We start from the raw sequence: 19,385 nt of genomic DNA, 5'->3' as shown, positions 1-19,385 counted from the left end.
GTTCTACTCTGTCCCATAGGGCTGCTGTGAGTCGGAATGGAATCCACTGCAATTTTTTTTTTTTTTTTCATGTACACGTACAGCGCGGCCCATCCAATTCCTGAAAGCACGCAGAGGCTGCAGTGCCCAATCGTCCTCCCCGCCATCAGAGGGCGCTGCAGACACTGCGCAGGCCCTGCGTGTCCCCTCTATCCTCTTCCACCCTTCTCCCGCCGCGCTGTTTTGTTTCCGGTTCCTCCGGAACTTCAAGCTCCGAAAGCGGGGAGTTTTGTTTCCAGCTCCGGGGCGGCCGGGGCTCCGGGTGGCGATGGACTGGAGGTGAGTGTTGGGTTGTTCCCTCCTGCCGCGTGGAGCGCGCCCCTCCCGGCCGGCTTCCCACCCTCCGCCAGGCCTGTTCTCTGCAGGCCTCCGCCGCTGCACCCTGTCGGCCTCGGTCCCGGGCCTGCGGGAGCCCCTTCTCCGGAGGCTCCATGCACACAGCTCAGGCAGCCCCCTGAGAAATTTTCTGCTGGCGGGGCCCGCGCCCAATTGTCCTCTGCTCTCCACGCCCTGTGCGGTAGGAGAATGAATGAATGAGCACGAAAATGAATGAATGACCGCCTGTTGGCTCTCTCCGCAGGTGACACACGAGCGGGTAGGAGCCGTGAGAGGACGGGGACAGAATGAACCGGGCCAAGACCGCCACGGTCCGGAGGCCCAGCGCTGCGGCTAAGCCTTCAGGCGAGTGGTTTCTTCCTGCCCCGGGGCTGCGGGGTCGGTGGGGGCTTCTCGGCTTTGCCAAGTAGCCCGAGTTGGAGCTTCGCTATTCTGCAGCGGAGGCTGCTTCCAGAAGGGGGTCTAGAAGAGTAGCTCTCAGATCGGGTTGACAACAGCAACGTGAGAGGTTGGGTAGAAATTTAAGGGGCAGTGTGTATGAGTCGGAATCGACTCGACGGCAGTGGGTTTGGGTGTTTATGTTACTGGGGGCGGAACAACTCAGAAAAGGACGCTGAGGTTGGTGCGCATAAACTGGAAGAATGCAATCAGTATTACTGAGTTGTATATGTAGGAACTGTTGACTTGGTATGTGTTCAACTGTGTATGTTTTCAAAAACACCAAAAATAAAATAAGTTATTGAAAAAAAAAGAACTGTATGGGATCAAATTGACAACAGCAGCTTGAGAGATTAGACGGGAAGTTTAGGGGACAGTGAGCTTATGTTTGTGGGGGAGGAACAACTCAGGAAAGGGTGAGAATGGTTGCACAGTTTGAAGAATGAAACCAATGTCACTGAATCGTACGTGTAGAAACTTGAATTGGTGTATGTTTTGTTGTCTGTGTTCTCAACAACAATAAAGAAATATGGAAACAAAAATAGCTGTCAGTCCTCAGGGGTGCTGGGAGCCCTAGACTTAGAACAGCTGTGACTTCCTACAGGGACTAGGTTTCTTGTTTCATGCTGTGCCTGGAGGCAGGTGGCAGCCTCAGGTGGTCGTTAGATGTAGACTCTGGAGCTGACTCCCTAGATTCACATCCCATCTTTGCCTCTCCCCTGTTGTGCCACACTGGGCATTTTACTTCACCTCTGTGTGTCTTGTTTTCCTCATCTGTAAAAGGAGAGTGGGTTAGTTGCCATCAAGTCATTTCAATTATGACAACCTCACGTATATGGAATAGAACTGCACTCAATAGGGTTTCCAAAGCTGTGACCTTTCGGAAGCAGATCGCCAGGCTTTTTTTCCACGGTACCTCTAGGTGGGTTCAGACTGCCAAGCTTTTGGCTAGTAGTCGAGCACTTAACCATCTGTACCATCCAGGGACTCTTTAAATGAGAGTCTTTGTTATCGTTAGTTGCTGTCAGTCGATTTATTACCTATTTCAGAAACGTGTTGAGAATTAAATGAACTAATGCTTCTAAACGACTTAGAGGTGGCATGCTGTGTAGTGAGCACTGTGTAACTGAGTCAGCACTGTACCAGATCCAGCCCTGCTGTTAACCTCAGCTTGTTGGTTGCCTTTTTGGACTCTTGTCTACTCGCCTCTGAAATAACAGGAAGCTGAGTCCAGTCTCTGAGAGTCTTTTCTACCTCGGGCATTATGTAAGCATGCAACCTGTTTTCTCTGCAGGACACCCTCCACCAGGAGATTTCATTGCCCTGGGCTCAAAGGGACAGGCCAATGAATCGAAAACAGCATCCACCCTGCTGAAGCCAGCCCCTTCCGGCCTGCCTTCAGAGCGCAAGCGGGATGCTGCGGCCGCGTTATCTGGTGCCTCGGCACTGACTGGCCTCACCAAACGCCCCAAACTCTCGTCCACACCCCCACTGAGTGCTCTAGGGCGCCTGGCTGAGGCCGCGGTGGCAGAAAAACGAGCTATTTCTCCATCGATTAAGGAACCATCTGTGGTCCCGATTGAAGGTAAAATCAGTCCCTGGACTTCTCTAGGGAAAGTAGGTATACCAGGTCACCAGCAGGGGTTCAGTGGCAGCCACTTCTAGGCTTAGCACTGTATGGGGTCCTTTTTGCTTTGGGAAAACCAGTTGCCGTTAAGCCAACTCTGGCTCATGATGAGCACACGTGTATCAGGGTACAAACTGTGCTGCACAGGGTTTTCAAGGCCACAGCCTTTCGGAAGTAGATCACCAGGTCTTTCTTCTGAGGTGCCTCTGGGTGGACTTGAACCTCTAACCTCTTGTTTATCAGCTGAGCATGTTGACCACTTGCACCACCCAAGGACTCCTTGGATGAAATAGAAGTCGCATTTGCCCATGCCCTTTTAGGGCTGTGCTGTGGTTGTCTCCCTGTGCGCGTAGAGCTGCCTGGGGAGGCGACGTGCTCATCAGTGGCCGAGTGCACCTGACATTCCTTCTTGCTGATGACCTGCCCCGGGTTCCCGAGGCTTTGGGGTCTGGTGGGCATCTCCATGGCTGTCTCTCCTCTGACCGGAGCTCTGGCCACTGCCAGTCCTGCCCACAGTGCTGTTGGAGGAGCTTGAGGCAGGGGGGCTGGTGGGCATCTCCGTGGCTGTCTCTCCTCTGACCGGAGCTCTGGCCACTGCCAGTCCTGCCCACAGTGCTGTTGGAGGAGCTTGAGGCAGGGGGGCTGGTGGGCATCTCTGTGGCTGTCTCTCCTCTGACCGGAGCTCTGGCCACTGCCAGTCCTGCCCACAGTGCTGTTGGAGGAGCTTGAGGCAGGGGGGCTGGTGGGCATCTCCGTGGCTGTCTGTCCTCTGACCGGAGCTCTGGCCACTGCCAGTCCTGCCCACAGTGCTGTTGGAGGAGATTGAGGCTGCTGAGCTGGAGGGCAATGACGAGCGCATCGAGGGTGTGCTGTGTGGGGCGGCCAGGCAGCTGCGGCTCACGCGGGCCAAGCCTGACAGCACGCTCTACCTCAGCCTCATGTACCTGGCCAAGATCAAGCCCAACATCTTTGCCACAGAGGGCGTCATTGAGGTAAGAGTGGCCCCCTGTCCTGGGAGGGGGCTGGACCCTGTGGCCATGCCCCCTTCTCCACTTTCCTCCAGTGGCCCCTCTGGAATCATACCCACTGGCCTCTGGCGCAGGGGGAGACGGGAGCCTCTGCTCCCCTGGGTAACCCAAGCCCGCCTTGCCCAGGCGCTGTGTAGCCTCCTGCGTCGCGATGCCTCCATCAACTTCAAAGCCAAGGGGAACAGCTTGGTCTCTGTGCTGGCCTGTAATCTCCTCATGGCTGCCTACGAAGAGGATGAGAACTGGCCTGAAATCTTTGTCAAGGTGGGTCTGCCTTCTGGCCAGGTTCCTGCTCTGGTGGTGACCAGAACAGAGTACCGGGTAGGGGGTGGTGGCCTGATGGAGCGCAGGGAGGAGAAGGAGCACACGGGCCTGAGAGCAGAATGCGGAGGCTGCTATTGGAGCACTGGGAGAAGGAGCCCAAGGCCTGTCCTCCACTGCCTGCTCCCTCCAGAGAGCTATTTCTGGCAGCTCCAGCACTGATCCTCCCAGGTGGTCACACTGCTGGGCACACGAGAAACAACTCAGCTTGATCCCTGCTGAGGCAGAGGTGGGGCTGGGCCCAGCAACCTGGAGTGCCGGGGGCAGAGAATATGTCTGCAGGTGTGGACTCAGCTGGCCGGGGCTCTGTCCCTACAGGTGTATATCGAGGACTCCCTGGGTGAGCGCATCTGGGTGGACAGCCCACACTGTAAGGCCTTTGTGGACAACATCCAGACAGCCTTCAACACCAAGATGCCTCCTAAGAGCGTGCTGCTGCAGGGGGAGGCGGGGCGCGGCGGGGGAGACCTCAGTGCCGGTGAGGGGCTGTGAGGCTGGGAGAGGGTGAGCTTTTCTAGTGTGAGGGGGAGGGCTGTGCCCACCTTCCTCCCAGGCCCAGCAAGGGGGGTGCTCATGGGATGCTGGGATGAGGGTGAGTGTGCATGCAGGGATGTCCGGGTGAGGGCATGAGTGTGTACACATGGATGTCGAGATGAGGGCGTGAGTGTGCATGCGTGGATGTTGGGATGAGAACATAAGTGTGCATATGGGGGTGTTTGTATGAGGGTGTGAGTGTGCACATGGGGATGTTGGGATGAGGGTGTGAGTGTGCATATGGAGATGTTAGTACGAGGGCGTGAGTGTGCACATATGGATGTTGGGATAAGGGCGTGAGTGTGCACCCAGGGATGTTGGAGTGAGGGCGTGAGTGTGCAGGCAGGGATGAGGCTGTGAATGCCTGTGAGGACACTGGGATTAGGGCATGAATGTGCCCGTGGGAATGAATGTGTGAGTGTGGCCACAGGAACTTTTGGGCAAGGCTGTAAATGTGCTTCTGGGGGTGCCAGGACGAGGGCGTGTGTGTGCCTGTGGGGATGCCAGGACAAGGCCGTGAGTGTGCCCACAGGGATGAGGGTGTAAGTGTGCCTGTAGGAAGGCCGAGACGAGGCTGTGAGTGTGCCATGGCCTGTCTATCTGCACAGGGAACAGCCCACACCCCTCCCTCACCGAGGAGGAGGACAGCCAGACGGAGCTCCTGATCGCGGAGGAGAAGCTGAGTCCTGAGCAGGAGGGCCAGCTCATGCCCAGGTCGGTGTCCCCACCCCAGCTTGCTGGCTCTTCTGCCAGCTCAGGGATCGGGGCGGGGAGCAGTGGGGGCTGGACAGCAGGCAGGGTGACTTTCTGAGAAGAGACATACTCCTTCTCCCTGCCCAAGGTATGACGACCTCACGGAGAGTGTGGAGGAGTACGTTCTGGACGTGCTTCGGGACCAACTCACCCGGCGCCAGCCCATCGACAATGTCTCACGGAACCTGCTGCGGCTGCTCACCTCCACCTGTGGCTACAAGGAGGTGCGGCTGATGACGGTACAGAAGCTGGAGATGTGGCTGCAGAACCCCAAGGTGAGTGGTAGAGGGGGTGGTGGGGAGACTGGGGGGATGGGTGGGCTGCCCAAGGCTGGGGCTGAGCAGGCTCGCCCACCTCCTGCAGCTGACCAGGCCGGCCCAGGACCTGCTGATGTCTGTGTGCATGAACTGCAGCACGCACGGCGCCGAGGACGTGGATGTCATCTCCCACCTGATCAAGATCCGCCTCAAGCCTAAAGTGCTGCTCAACCACTACATGCTGTGTGTCAGGTGCGGCGGGAGGACGGGGACTTCCCCCAGGCACCGCGTGCTGTGGGGAACAGAGGACGGGCATTCCTCTCAGTCACTATATACTGTGTGTCAGCTGGGGTAAAGGGAGTAAGGGGGATGGAAGGCAGAGGGCCGAGGGGATGGGGGCAAAGATGGGATGGGTCAGAGGCAGGACAGGAGCTCCCCTCAACCACTATATGCTGTGTGTCAGGCAGCCCGCAGGGGGCCAGTGCTGGGGCGGAGATGGAGGGGGTGGCTGTGGTGAGCCTGACTGTCATCCCAGGGAGCTGCTGAATGCCCACAAGGACAACTTGGGCACCACCATCAAGTTCGTGGTCTTCAATGAACTGTCCAACGCCCGAAACCCCAACAACATGCAGATCCTGTACACGGTGCTGCAGTACAGCGCCGAGCTGGCGCCCAAGGTGTGTGGGCTGTGGGGTGCTCCTCGGAGCTGGGGGAGAACAGGCCCTGCTCAGGCCAGCTTGGCGTGCACATGTGTGCTCACATGCACCACTACCCCCACCGCATGGTGCCACTCCCCTTCCTCCTGGGGGTTTGGATGATGCTGTTACGGGGGGTTAGCGTACCCTGCATTTGGAGTGAGGGGCTGGGCCTCGGTGGCCTCCTGGGCACTCAAAGGAGTGTGACTTTTAATTAGTTCTGGAGCAGGCCCAGCCACAGGGCAGGGCATGTTCCTTGGAAACTAAGTTTAGAAGGGAGCAACCTTGACCTCTAAGAGCCAAGGCCTGGCCAGCCCCCAGGGCAGTGCATTCTCCCTCTTGGTGCAGCCTCAGGCCAGCTGTGGACTCCTTGGGTTCAGGGACTCCTTTTCTCTGGAAGCAGAATCTGGGAAAGAGCTTTTATCTCTGTTACTACGGTTAATAACGCAAGTTAGGTTTTGAAAACAGGTCTCGCAGTCTGTAAAACATCAGGCAGTCTTGGTGTCCCTTTGGGGGCTTCCTGTCACTTTTGTGCCCAGGGTCTTGGGGACCTAGTGGGTCCTTCAAGGTCTCGGGGCAAGAGTTTGGTTTTAACTGTTTGGTCTGAGGCGGTGGTGGGCAGTGCGTTCGTTCTTGTGGTTGCGGTGCCCAGCGTGTAGCCCCTACTGTGTGTGTTAACTAAGCCGTTCCGTCATTTAACTGGGTTAGCTTCCATGTGCCAGTGGCCAGGAGAGTGAACAAGGAAGAGATGGTCCTGCTCTCAAAGAGCTTGCTCGAGGGGCAGGCTGGTGTGGCTGTAATCTGGAACATGCCTGTAGTGCCCTCCCAGCTGTGCCTTGGGAAACGGGGTGGAGGTGAGGGGGTTTGTGCAGGCAGACCCACGATGGGGTGTGAGCAAGCTCAGCCAGTGGCCCCCGCCCAGCAGCCCTGAGTGACCTGTCCCTGTCTCTGCCCAGTTCCTGGCCATGGTGTTCCAGGACCTGCTGACCAACAAGGATGACTACCTGCGGGCCTCTCGGGCCCTGCTGCGCGAGATCATCAAGCAGACCAAGCACGAGATCAACTTCCAGGCCCTCTGCCTGGGCCTCATGCAGGAGCGCAAGGAGGCGCCGCACCTGGACATGGAGTTCAAGGTGCCCACCGTGGCTGCCTGCCACCCCACAGCTCATGGATGGGGGCCAGGTTTCCTCTCATCCCCCCATTTACACATCAGCTGTGTCTGCATGCGGGTGCGCTTGGCTTGGCATGTGTGTCTGTAACTGTGGGCCGTGTGGCCCAGGGCAAAGGAACAAGGTCCACTGTTGGCCCTTGGCATCTGAGCTGCCATGTCCTTGCACAGTCCACACATCGGTCCCCAGCAGAGGGCCCAGGAGGGACTGAGGAGCCTACCCACAGGGGACCTGTGCCTGGGTGTGCAGGCCAGGGCAGGATTTTAGCAGAGGGCCGGGGAGGAAGGCTTCGAGCTGAGGAGATGGTGGGAGCAGGATGGTGCAGAACATGTTCCTGGCGGCAGGTGGTCTGAGCTGGTTGGATTTTAGAGTGTGTGAGGGGTGGGAGGGGGCGATGCTAAAAAGAGGAGCTGGCAGACTGCGGGGATGGCGGGTGCTGCTGAGGAAGCTGGCAGCCGGCCTTGCTGGCACTCCCTCAGCGGGCCGGGCTGTGTCCAGCTTGGGGTCTCTCCTACTCTGGGGCTGACCAGACCTGCTGCTGGCGAGCTCCTCAGGCCCCACGCTGCCTTCCTGGTATGGCTATCCTGGGCCCTTCTTCCTGGTGCCCTCCTCCCCCAGCTCCTGAGCAGGCCCCCAAGTGCCCGCCCCTGTGTCAGCCTGCCCCCACCCGTGCGGGCCCCCGTGCTGACGCTGTGCTGCTCTGCAGGAGCGCTTTGTGATCCATGTGACAGACCTGCTGGCTGTGTCTATGATGCTGGGGATCACCGCCCAGGTGAAGGAGGCTGGGGTCGCCTGGGACAAAGGCGAGAAAAGGAGTAAGTGTCTAGAGGTGGTTGTCCCTCGGTTGGGTGGCACAGTGCAGGGAAGGGTGGTCTCAGACCCCTCAGTAGGCCATGGAGGAGGCCAAGGGGGTGCCCAGGAGCCCCCGCTTCCTGTTTCTCCTGTCCCAGGACCTGCTGAGTCCCTCTCCTGATACCATGGGTATTGCAGGCCCGGGGGCCCTTCCCACTGGAGTAGGGGGAGAAGAGGGACGTGGCATTGAGTCAGCCGGGTCGTCTTCATCATAGATTCTGCTGGAAGATTTGACCACAGAGGATTTGGGATTTGAGGCTTCGGTCTCCCGGGCTTCCTTTGACCCCCAGGAGGATCGTCAGGTGCTCTGGGAGTGCTGTTCTAGCCAAATGGGCCTCACCCCAGCCACTGGCCCTGAGCTGGACCCTGAGGCATCGGCCGCCCTGCTGCCGCTGCAGCCGTGCACAACCTCTGCTTGTCTGTTTCAGACCTCGAGGTACTGCGCGCCTTCCAGAACCAGATCGCCGCGATCCAGCGCGATGCCGTGTGGTGGCTGCACACAGTGGTGCCCTCCATCAGCAAGCTGGCCCCCAAGGACTATGTGCACTGGTGCGGCCTGGCCCCACCCCTTCCAGACCTCCCACATTACCTGGCAGCTGCAGCCCCCCCAGGTGACAGGTAGTAGGGACATTACCTGAGGAACCCTACGCCCTGGCCATGGCCCCGGCCTCAGGAGCCCAGCTGGCAGTCAGCATTGCTGTTGTACTGAGGGTCCCAGTCATCCTTTCTGTAGAACCCCTTACCCAGGCCTCCTGCCCTTCTTCAGGGATAGCCTTGTTTGCGGGACGTTTTGGGAGCACCTCCCAGTTATCCAGTAGCACCTGTTTGGAGCGGCTGTGGGAGCCACAGAGTTTGGGGAGGCCTGCCTGCCTCTGACCAGATGGAGGCTGGTGCCCAGCACATGGGAGGCCTGGGCCTTCTAAGAATGGGTTGGGGAGCTGCACCCCCAGCCTTTCTAGTTGGCCTCCGACTTGGCTTCTTTTCTCACCAGCCTCCACAAGGTGCTCTTTACAGAGCAGCCAGAGACCTACTACAAGTGGGACAACTGGCCCCCCGAGAGCGACCGCAAGTGAGTGCCTGCATTGTTGGGGGCAGGGGACAGGGGTGTGGGATAGTGGGGGGCTCGCCTGACCCTCTGTTCCTGGTGCTGCCAGCCTGGCTTGCTCCTGCCCACGTGGTGTCTGTAGAGCTGCCACCATTCCTGGGGGTTCCCACTGCCTTTGCCCCCGTGACTGCCAAACTCCAGCCCATACCCCGCCCCCAAATTTCTACCTTCAGGACATCCCCAGGGTGTCAACAGACACCCCTGACACATCCCCATGCTCGGCGTCTGCCCCTCTCAGGGCCCCCGTCTCACCCATGAATTCCAGGAGAACGCCCCCACTCATTTGCTCAGTGCAGCTTGACCTGTCCCCCTCCTGGGCCGCTCCTTTCTCCTCGGGCTACCTGAGCATTATGCCTCCCTCCCTACTGTGTCTCGAGTCACGTGCTGGTGAGCCGTGCACTGGCCTGTCCTTACCCACTTCCCCTCACCCCTGGGGCTTCCCAGGCGTGGCCCCTGAGTGCAGCCCTCCCTGTGCCCCAGCTTCTTCCTGCGCCTCTGCTCGGAGGTGCCCATCCTGGAGGACACGCTCATGCGCATCCTGGTCATCGGGCTGTCCCGTGAGCTCCCGCTCGGCCCTGCTGATGCCATGGAGCTCGCTGACCACCTGGTGAAGCGGGCTGCCGCCGTGCAGGCGGATGGTAAGGCCCCTCCCTAACCTCTCCAGCATGGTCCCCACACCAGTCCAGGCTGGACCCAGGCCTCGTGGTCATGCCTCTGCCCCGCAGTCCGCCACTGAGTGCTCTCGGAAGGCTCGGCGGCCTGGAGCCCTGCGTCCAGAACCCTGCTTGTGGATCTGCTCGTGACATTGTCCTTGCACTGTTTCTGGGCCTTGCTCCTAGTTTTCTGTTGTTCTCTGTTTGCGAGTTTTGCTGCAACCATCACACTCTAGTCTGTTTCCCCTTTAGACAGCGAATGGGATGGTCCTCTTAGAGCGCCTTACTTAATACAGACTCCAGGTCCTAGCATGGGCTTGAGGCCCCTGGCCTGAGTGCTCCCTCCCCCTTGTGCTCCCTCTGCCTGGGTTGTGGGCTCTTCCCCTTATGAAGTCCCATCTGTTCTGAGGCCCAGCCCTGGTGAAGAACTCAGCTTTGCCTCAGTTGAAAGTCCTCCCTGCTCTGAGACCTGGCCTCAGTGAGAAGCTCATGCTTGCCTCTGTTTCCCTGGTGAAGGTTGACAGCTTCTCCCCCTGACCCCTCTGCATGCCGCTTGTATTTCGTGTGGCCTCCTCACTTATAGCACTTACTGTTAGTCTCCTACCCCTCCCCACTGACTCCTGTGAGCCAGGCCCCGGCCTCTCGCTCCGACCCCCACAGAGCCTAGCCTTGGACCTAGACTGGCCCTTGGGCCTGGGCCGTGCCCCTGGGCCTGGACTGCCAGGTGAGGGCATTCGGGTGAGCTCTGTAGCCAGTGTATGGCTCTGGGTTCTAGATGTGGAAGTGCTGAAGGTGGAGAGGATCCAGCTAATTGATGCCGTCCTGAACCTGTGCACCTACCACCACCCGGAGAACATCCAGCTCCCCCCTGGGTAAGGCCCCTGCCAGAAGAGGCCCCTCATCTGGGCTGCTCCTCTCCTGCCCTGGGGCTTGGGCGCAGCTCCACAGAAGCCAGTGGTAAAGGGGCTTGGTGCTGTTTTGCCACATATCCCTTAAGCACTTAGCCCCAGCCTGGGGCCCTGCAGTCGACTCAGGGCGGCTGTTCCCACAGAGGCCTCTCTTATGCGCCCAGTGGGCCTCTGCCTGCCTTCCGCGGGCTGGGTCTTAGGAACTGCTCCTGTGGTATCTTCTCAGTAGTGTCTCTGTCTCCTGGTTTTCTTATTTCCTGTGTTTATTAACGCATACACACATTATCTTTTGCACGAAAGTGAGCTTTTGTTCTGTTTTTTTGATGGCTGTATTGAGATAGAATTACACACACTTAAATGGGTGTGTAATTCAGTGGTTTTTTGTACTTCGACAGCATTGTGCAACCATCACCTCCATCAAATCTTGGAGTATCTTTGTTCCCCCTCAGAGAAACCCCATACCAGTGGGAGGGGTGGGGAGGGGGGAGTTACCGTTTAGGGGCACTGAGTTTGTGTTAGTGGTGGTGGAGTAAGTCAGAAGAGGATAGTGACGACGTCGTAGAACGTGAAGATTGTAATCGTTGTCACTGCGTCATACGTGTAAAACTGTACAATTGGCAAATGATAATGTGTATTTTTACCGTAGTTTAAAAAAAAAGAAACTCGTACCCATTAGCTACCCCCACCACGCACACAGACACACACACCGCCCTCAGCAGTAAATGTCTCTGTAGATTTGCTTTTTTTTTTGGATATTTCGTTAAATGAATATGCGGTCTTTTGTGACGGGCCTCTTGCGTCCAGCATTGTGTTTCCGAGATCTGTATAGCGGGTATCAGTACTTCATTCATTTTTGTGGCTGAGTAGCATTCCATTGAAGGAGTACTGGTGGTGCAGTGGTTAGGCGCATAGCTGCCAACCGAAAGGTCAGCAGTTTGAATCCACCAGCCACTCTGCAGGAGAAAAGTGTGCAATCTGCTTTCTTAAAGATTACAGCCTTGGAAAATATGGGGCAGTTCAACTCCGTCCTGTAGAGTCACTAGGAGTCGGAATTGACTTGATGACAATAGGTTTGTTTTTTTGGTAGTATTACACTGTACAGAAATGGCAGATCTTGTTTATTTGTTCATCCATCGATGGATGCTTGGGTTATTTGTACTGTTCAGCTGTTGTAATAGGTCCTGAAATGAATAGTCATGTACATGTTTTAGGTTAGACACGTGTTTTCATTTTTCTCGGGCGTACACCTGGGAGTGGGCTTGCTGTGTTTATCATTTTGAGGACCTGGCAGACTGGAATGCAACCAGAACTGTTCACGTGGTTGCATTTCAGGTATCAGCCTCCGAATCTCGCCATCTCAACCCTCCTCTGGAAGGCCTGGCCACTCTTGCTGGTCGTAGCTGCCTTTAACCCTGAGAACATTGGTGAGTGTCCCCTTGGCCAGCTCTGGGGGTTGTAAGGTGGCCGAGTGTTGGCAGGTCTTCCCATCCGGGCATCTTGTTTGTCAAGACCCAGAGTAGTGCCAAGCTAGGCATCAGAGGACATGCCAGGAGCAGGGGTGTCCATCCCCAGGGGCCTGGCCTGTGGTGAGCCCCACCGAACGTGCTCCACTCTCCTCATCCCCAGGTCTGGCTGCCTGGGAAGAGTACCCCACTCTGAAGATGCTCATGGAGATGGTGATGACCAAGTGAGTCAGCTTGTCCTCTGGTGGCACCGGTGGGGCGTATCCAGGAGGGGGCGGCTGAGCTGCAGTGACACTTGGGGCAGGACAGACCGAGGTGCCAGTAAGGGGAATGAAGGCCAGCCAGGCACCAAGCAGAGGGTAGTGGTGGTGTGGAGGGGATCCTGTGGCGTCACAGGGGCATGGGGCTCTGACGGGGCAGTGACAATCCCTCCCTGTTGGTGCCCAGCAACTACTCGTACCCGCCATGCACTCTTACGGATGAGGAGACCCGCTCGGAGGTGATCAGCCGGGAGTTACAGATCTCCCAGCGGGAGAAGCAGGAGATCCTGGCCTTCGAGGGGCACCTGGCGGCCGCGTCCACCAAACAAACCATCACTGAGAGCAGCAGCCTCCTCCTGTCCCAGCTCACCAGCCTGGACCCCCAGTACGCCCCACCTGGCCTGGTCCACCATGGGGGTGGTTGGCACAGAGCTTGGAGGCCTTTGAGAAGAGGGCCTGTGGGTGGGCTGGGGTGGTGGGGGCTTGGCGGGGGCAGTTACCCATGAAACTCCACTGCCCCCTCCGCCATGATCTGTTCCTCAATGGTGTCTGCCTCAGGCAAAGCTGAGGTCCAGGGCAGACTCAGCAGTCCATGGGGGTGTATTGAGTGGCTCCTCAGAAGTGAGTGGGGAGGAAGAAGGAACCAGCTGGAACATTGGAGCGGGCAGTGGCCCCTATGTCCTAGTACACAGCTACCCCGGGCCTTGCCCTTTGCCCTCCAGGTCCCAGGGGTTTTGTTCACATGGCTTCTGACTCGCCCCTGCTCTCTGGTTCCAGAGGCCCTCCCCGGCGGCCCCCCACCCACATCCTGGAGCAGGTGAAAGCCCTCAACCAGTCACTGCGGCTCGGACACCTGCTGTGCCGCAGCCGCAACCCGGACTTCCTGCTCAACATCATCCAGAGGCAGGTGAGCACCAGGCCTGGGGCTAGGACAGCCAGGGGCTCCAGTGCAGGTGTCGCCAGAGGGCAGGGCCCTGTTGCAGGCCCACACTGCCAGACAGCACCCTGGCCTGCGTTGGCCTGGCGGGAGGGAGCTCATAAGGAGGCTGCCTTGCGGGGGCACCTGGCATGCCACGGCTAAAAGCTGTCTGCCCCCCAGGCCTCCTCGCAGTCCATGCCCTGGCTGGCCGACCTGGTGCAGTCCAGCGAGGGCTCCCTGGACGTGCTGCCGGTACAGTGCCTTTGTGAGTTCCTTCTGCATGATGCAGCTGCCGCAGATGCCTCTGGGGAGGACGAGGAGGATGGCGAGAGCAAGGAGCAGAAGGCCCGGAAGCGGCAGGTCGGTGCCACTGGGGTCCTCTGGTCACCTCCCTGCCCCCTCCCTGAGCCTTCCCAGCAGTCCCTTGATAGCCTCCTGGCCCCCGCAGAGACAGCAGAAGCAACGGCAGCTGCTGGGCCGCCTGCAGGACCTGCTGCTGGGCCCCAAGGCAGACGAGCAGACGACCTGCGAGGTGCTGGACTACTTCCTGCGGCGCCTCAGCTCCTCCCAGGTGGCCTCGCGGGTGTTGGCCATGAAGGTGAGTGGCTGATGGGCAGTGGGTGGGTGTTAGCCACGAAGGTGAGCAACTGGCATCCTTCCCTGAGGCCAAGAAGGGAGGGCTGGGCCATGCGTGTGCTCTCTCTCACTTGCTCGCTGTCTGTATTTTTATAGCTAAACAGTATTTTACCGTCCGGGGTTTTTTATAGCAGTTCTCCCCCGTAGAGGGGTAATACCGCTGAGATCTGCGTGACCAAGAGCCTCATCACTGTCTGGCCCCCCTTCCTGGTGGGGACCAGGAGCGCTAGGACTGATTGTATCTCATGAGGGTGAAGAGATTTCATCAAAGAAACTAGCTTTTGCTCTTTTCTCCTGCAGTTCTAATATCTCTGACAGGCAGTAGCGAGGCCCTTACCTGGGGAGCCCATAGTCCATCCAGCTTTGAGGGGCATCTGCCCCCCCAGGGACCAGGCCCTGGGTCCCCTGCCCATCCTGCAGGGGCAGCAGGTAGACAATCAGCCTGTGTCCCCTTGCAGGGCTTGTCACTGGTGCTCTCAGAAGGCAGCTTGCGGGATGGGGAGGAGAAGGAGCAGCCAGCGGAAGAGGACTCAGGGGAGCCTGAGATGCTACAGGGCTACCAGTGGCTGCTCCGGGACCTGCCCCGGCTGCCCCTGTTCCACAGCGTTAGGAGCACCACTGCGCTGGCCTTGCAGCAGGTGTGGGGGGTGCGGTCTGGGAGGGACAGGGTGTAGGGGGAGGGGCAGGATGGGCTGGGGGGACCCAGATACTGGGCTGCGAGAAAAGGGATATGGGAAGGGCCTGCTGGGAGGAGTGTGTGGGGCCATGAAAGGACCCGGATGCTCGGAGGGGCAGGGCTGGGGCGGGGGAAGGAGGGTCTCTGTGACACCCACCTCAGGCAGCCTGCCCCTCCCTCAGGCCATCCACATGGAGACGGACCCACAGACCATCAGCGCCTACCTGGTGTACCTGTCCCAGCACACGCCAGTGGAGGAGCAGGGCCAGCACAATGACCTGGCACTGGTGAGTGGAGCAGCTAGGTGCCATTGGGTGGTGGCCAGCAGCAGCTCTGTCATCCAGGTGCAGCTTTCTTTTGTCATCTTTTCTGGCACTGCCAACTTGTGCTTCACACATTGCAAGTGCAGACAACTCTTCTTAGATCCCGAGGTGCGGGTATCTTGGTGGTAGACGGTGTGGTTTGGCCCCGTATCCCCTCCCTTCTGTCCCCCGAGCCTTCCTTAGACCCAGGGGTTGGACAGGGAGTGCAGGTTACCCCTGGACAGAGGCTCACGGGGTCCAGCCCAGCACAGGCGTCTTCCGAGCAGGGTCTAGCATCAGGCTCCTGAACGAGGAGGGCCACGTGAACTGCCCGCCATCTGTACCAGTTTCTGCCCCCTGGCCCAGGCGCTCCCTGCCCCCTCTCCCCCACAGGACGTGGCCCGGCTCATTGTGGAGCGCTCCACCATCATGGCCCACCTCTTCTCCAAGCTCGCCCGCAGTGCCGAGTCGGATGCCGTGCTGGCCGCACTGCTCTCCATCTTCTCCCGCTATGTTCAGCGCATGCGCAAGAGCAAGGAGGGCGAGGAGGGCTATAGCTGGGTGAGGCCATGGCGGGCGGTAGGCAGGGGGACAGCTGTGTGAGGGCGAGGAGGGCTACAGCTGGATGAGGCCATGGCGGGCAGTGGGTGGGGGGACAGCTGGGTGAGGCTATGGGGAGCAATGGGCATGGGGACAGCTGAGGGAGACCATGGTGGGCAGTGGGTTGGAGGACAGCTAGGTGAGGCCATGGTGGGCAGTAGGCAGGGAGACAGCTGGGTGAGGCCATGGTGGGCAGTGGGTGAGGGGACAGCTGGGTGATGCCATGGTGGGCAGTGGATGAGGGGACAGCTGGGTGAGGCCATGGTGGGCAGTAGGTTGGGGGACAGCTGGGAGGGGCCATGGTGGGCAGTGGGCAGGGAGACAGCTGGGTGAGGCTGTGGAGGGTGGCAGGAGATAGCTGGTTGAGGCTTCGAGGGTTGGAGGGACAGCTGGGTGAGGCTGTGGCGGGTGGGAGGCAATACCTGGGTGAGGCTGTGGAGGGCAAGAAGGGCTACAAGTGGGTGAGGCCGAGGAGGGCTACCGCTGGGTGAGGCTGTGGAGGGCAGACGGCGCAAAGGACACAGCTGGGTGAGGCTGCAGGGGGTGTGGAGGGCTATAGCTGGGTGAGGCCGAGGTGGGTAGGGGAACAGCTGGGTGAGGCCACCGCAGGCAGGCAGGCAGGCAAGGGGGCAGTGGGAGGGTGGCTGGGTGGCAGGGGGTGGTAGGTGGTGGTGGGGGGACAACTGGGTGGACAGGAAGTGGGCAGTTGGGTGGTGGGGAGCCCCTGAGCCATGTGGGCCCCCCACCCACACAGTCAGAGTCCCAGGACCAGGTGTTCCTGCGCTGGACGAGTGGGGAGACGGCCACCATGCACATCCTGGTGGTGCACGCCATGGTGATCCTGCTGACACTGGGGCCGCCCCGTGGTGAGCAGTGCCGGGCTGGGTTGGGTGGGCGGAGGGGTGGCTCCAGGCAGTCTGCCTCCTCGATGTCTCTCTCAGAGCTTATACTGGGGCACCAGGGGTGCTGCACTGGCCCCAGCTGGGAGCCTCGGTGACAGAGATGTTTTCATAAGTTTTTACCTGGTGGCATTTCTTCTCTGTGCCTGGTTAGCTCCAGCTTGACAGGGTGGGAGTGAGTGCTCTGTGGGAAGGGTTTGGGCACTTTGTGGGGGCTGTGTCTTATGCCAGGTGACCCTTCGGCTGACTGACCCATCTCTGGCCTTGGCAGCTTTTCCTGTCTTGCTCCTTTCTGGGGCTGCTGCTGCCTCCCCAGGGGCTGGGGTGGGGGCCAGGTGAGCTCACCTCTGCAGGGCATCTGCAACAGGGCACACTCACCTCGCGTCGGTTCTTCCCCCAGAGCCTCGGTTTCCCCTGCGGCCAATTTCTGGGCTTGGAGCTTGGGTGCTGGATGCTCCTTGGTGGGGAGATGCTGGGCCTCGTGGGCTCCCAGGCGCTTACCTGTGTGATCTCTCCTAAAGCCGGCGACAGCGAGTTCCATGCTCTGTTGGATATCTGGTTTCCGGAGAAGAAGCCCCTGCCCACTGCCTTCCTGGTGGACACGTCGGAGGAGGCGTTGCTGCTGCCTGACTGGCTGAAGCTGCGCATGATCCGCTCTGAGGTGCCGCGCCTGGTGGACGCTGGTACGTGGGGGCAGAGCTGCATGGCCAGGTGCCCGAGGCCCATCCCTCCGTCCTGTGTGAGCCCAGGCATCCTGTTGGGTGCCACAGGAGGAAGTGGACAGGGGCTGAGTGGTTTCCTGGGACCCTGCTGGACTTGGGGCATGTGGTCCTATGCTGGTCTCGGGCACCAGCCCTGTGCTGGCCTGCCAGCAGGGAGAGTGGGGTGCAGCTCAGGGCCTGTGTGTGTTTTTGAGGGGGGAGAAATGGAGTGGATATTTGAGGGGGAGCCTTTCTCTGAGCTGAGGGGGGTGAGGTCTTGGGGTTGGTTCTTGAAGGTCAGAAGGGCCTTGGATAAGTACAGTGAGGGGAGGGGTTCCCATAAATCCTGGGCCAGGTCAGCAGGGGCTCAGCAGGGCTGGAGGAGGTTATGGGAACACAGCCAGGGTGTGGAAAGTGCAGGAGAGGGCAAGCCCCAAGGAACCTGGACTCTAGTTAGTATTAGGGAGCCATCAGTGGCACTGGGGCAGGGGAGTGATGTTCTTTGAGCTGAGAGTACATGGAGAGCAGCCCCAAGGGGGTGCATGCAGTGTGTGGGGCAGGTGAGCGGGACAGGAGTTTCCAGGCCCTGTAAGTGGTGGCAGACACGGTCCAAGTGGACCAGGGTTATATGAGCCTCCAGGCCCCGTGGGCAGTGCTGAAAGCTGCGTGTGTGCAGCCCTGCAGGACCTGGAGCCCCAGCAGCTGCTGCTGTTTGTGCAGTCCTTTGGCATCCCCGTCTCCAGCATGAGCAAGCTGCTGCAGTACCTGGACCAGGCTGTGGCCCATGACCCCCAGACGCTGGAGCAGAACATCATGGACAAGAGTGAGAGCTGGGGCCCGTGGGGCAGCCAGCTCACGCTGTGTGGGGCAGAGGGCATGCAGGGCAGGAGCTCAGAGAGAAGAAGGTGGTCGGGAGAGCCGGGACCTGGGACCCTGATGGGTGTTCTGCTGGAAGGCCTAGGGCACAACTTCTGTACCTCAGGAAGACAAAAGAGCTGCTAGAGCGTGTGCATCTCCCATCTGAATGCAGAGGAGGGGTGTGCCCCAGCTCAGACATGGGAAAGGGGGTGTCCCTCAGTTTGGGTGCAGGAGAGCGGGTGTCACTCAGCTTGGACGTGGGAGAGGGGCTATCCCTTCCCCCGGCTTGGACACAAGAAAGGGGCGTGTCCCCCGGCTCAGCCTGCACGTGTAACACCCTGGCTTCCGACTTGCAGATTACATGGCCCACCTGGTTGAGGTCCAGCACGAGAGAGGAGCGTCTGGGGGCCAGACCTTCCACTCCCTGCTCACAGCTTCCCTGCCCCCCCGGCGAGGTAGCAGCCCCGTCCCTGTTCACAGGGCAGACCAAGCATCAGTGGTGAACCATGTCCCAACTGCTGGTTGGCCTCAGACACTGGCCCCAGGGCAGCCAGTCCCCTGAGTGGGTCCCCCTTCTGTGTGGAGCTTGGTATGCCTTCCCTACCCCTGGGAGCCGGCAGGAAGTGTCAGCCGCTGACAACTGTTCCCTTCTCTGCAGACAGCACGGATGCCCCCAAACCAAAAAGCAGCCCTGAGCCCCCAGCGGGCCAGGGGAGGATCCGGGTGGGTACCCAGGTCCGGGTGATTGGACCCGAGGATGACTTGGCCAGCCTGTTCCTGCAGGTACGATGGTGCTGCCCCATGGGTCTGCATCAGTGACACACCTAAGCCCTGCATCCCTCTCCCCACTCCAGACAGCAGCCTTCACTGGAACCAGAACTCAAGATAGAGGGAGGCCTGGAGCTAGGCTGTTGGGGGCCTGGCCTTTGCACTCCAGGTCATGTGGCCCCAGGCATGTGACTCAGCCTCTTGGTGCCTCAGTTTCCCCATCTGTGAAATAGGGTGATAACATCCCTCCCTCTGGGGTGTGTTGTGAGGACTCACTGAGCTGAGGCAAGGGTGTGTCCAGAGTGGTGGCAGGCATCTACCACCCACGGAGGCCACCTGTGCCATCCTCACTGAGCTTAGGGGGCTGCACCTGGCTGGGTGGGCCAGCTCCTCTGGAAGCCCTCGCTGACATACTCTCTCTCTGCCATGTTGAAGGCCTCGAACAGCTGGCACCCAGGCAGTCACATGCATGCCCACAGGCACACCCAGTGCTCCCTGTGTGTCTTCTCTACTTAGATGCCGGTGTCATTTTTTGTTTTCATCTTTATTGCAATATCATTCACAGACCGCATAACACCGTTTCCGAGT

At 59.4% G+C, this 19,385-nt stretch overlaps 1 protein-coding gene across 3 annotated transcripts in view; it reads left to right on the top strand.

Annotated features, from left to right (window-relative positions):
* The first annotated feature begins 237 nt into the window (after positions 1–237).
* Positions 238–19,385, top strand: part of INTS1 (integrator complex subunit 1) — a 37,070-nt gene continuing 17,922 nt past the window's right edge. For all 3 annotated transcript variants that reach the window (XM_049903691.1, XM_049903690.1, XM_049903693.1), the window contains exons 1-30: positions 238–318; positions 620–720; positions 2,108–2,398; positions 3,236–3,432; positions 3,595–3,732; positions 4,108–4,267; positions 4,932–5,037; positions 5,165–5,351; positions 5,440–5,585; positions 5,869–6,010; positions 6,985–7,161; positions 7,904–8,012; positions 8,478–8,598; positions 9,041–9,118; positions 9,635–9,792; positions 10,583–10,679; positions 12,048–12,139; positions 12,342–12,402; positions 12,626–12,823; positions 13,216–13,345; positions 13,538–13,717; positions 13,806–13,955; positions 14,452–14,631; positions 14,852–14,956; positions 15,365–15,532; positions 16,326–16,437; positions 16,992–17,153; positions 17,848–17,994; positions 18,386–18,484; positions 18,688–18,812. In XM_049903691.1, the coding sequence (XP_049759648.1) occupies positions 663–720; positions 2,108–2,398; positions 3,236–3,432; positions 3,595–3,732; positions 4,108–4,267; positions 4,932–5,037; positions 5,165–5,351; positions 5,440–5,585; positions 5,869–6,010; positions 6,985–7,161; positions 7,904–8,012; positions 8,478–8,598; positions 9,041–9,118; positions 9,635–9,792; positions 10,583–10,679; positions 12,048–12,139; positions 12,342–12,402; positions 12,626–12,823; positions 13,216–13,345; positions 13,538–13,717; positions 13,806–13,955; positions 14,452–14,631; positions 14,852–14,956; positions 15,365–15,532; positions 16,326–16,437; positions 16,992–17,153; positions 17,848–17,994; positions 18,386–18,484; positions 18,688–18,812 (4,074 nt within the window). In that variant the 5' untranslated portion in view covers positions 238–318; positions 620–662. The remainder of the gene's footprint in view (positions 319–619; positions 721–2,107; positions 2,399–3,235; positions 3,433–3,594; positions 3,733–4,107; positions 4,268–4,931; positions 5,038–5,164; positions 5,352–5,439; positions 5,586–5,868; positions 6,011–6,984; positions 7,162–7,903; positions 8,013–8,477; positions 8,599–9,040; positions 9,119–9,634; positions 9,793–10,582; positions 10,680–12,047; positions 12,140–12,341; positions 12,403–12,625; positions 12,824–13,215; positions 13,346–13,537; positions 13,718–13,805; positions 13,956–14,451; positions 14,632–14,851; positions 14,957–15,364; positions 15,533–16,325; positions 16,438–16,991; positions 17,154–17,847; positions 17,995–18,385; positions 18,485–18,687; positions 18,813–19,385) is intronic.

Source organism: Elephas maximus, chromosome 12, assembly GCF_024166365.1.
Source record: "Elephas maximus indicus isolate mEleMax1 chromosome 12, mEleMax1 primary haplotype, whole genome shotgun sequence".
Lineage (NCBI taxonomy): Eukaryota > Metazoa > Chordata > Mammalia > Proboscidea > Elephantidae > Elephas > Elephas maximus.
The sequence above is the reverse complement of the archived record's forward strand: the minus strand, read 5'-3'. Positions and strand labels throughout refer to the sequence as shown.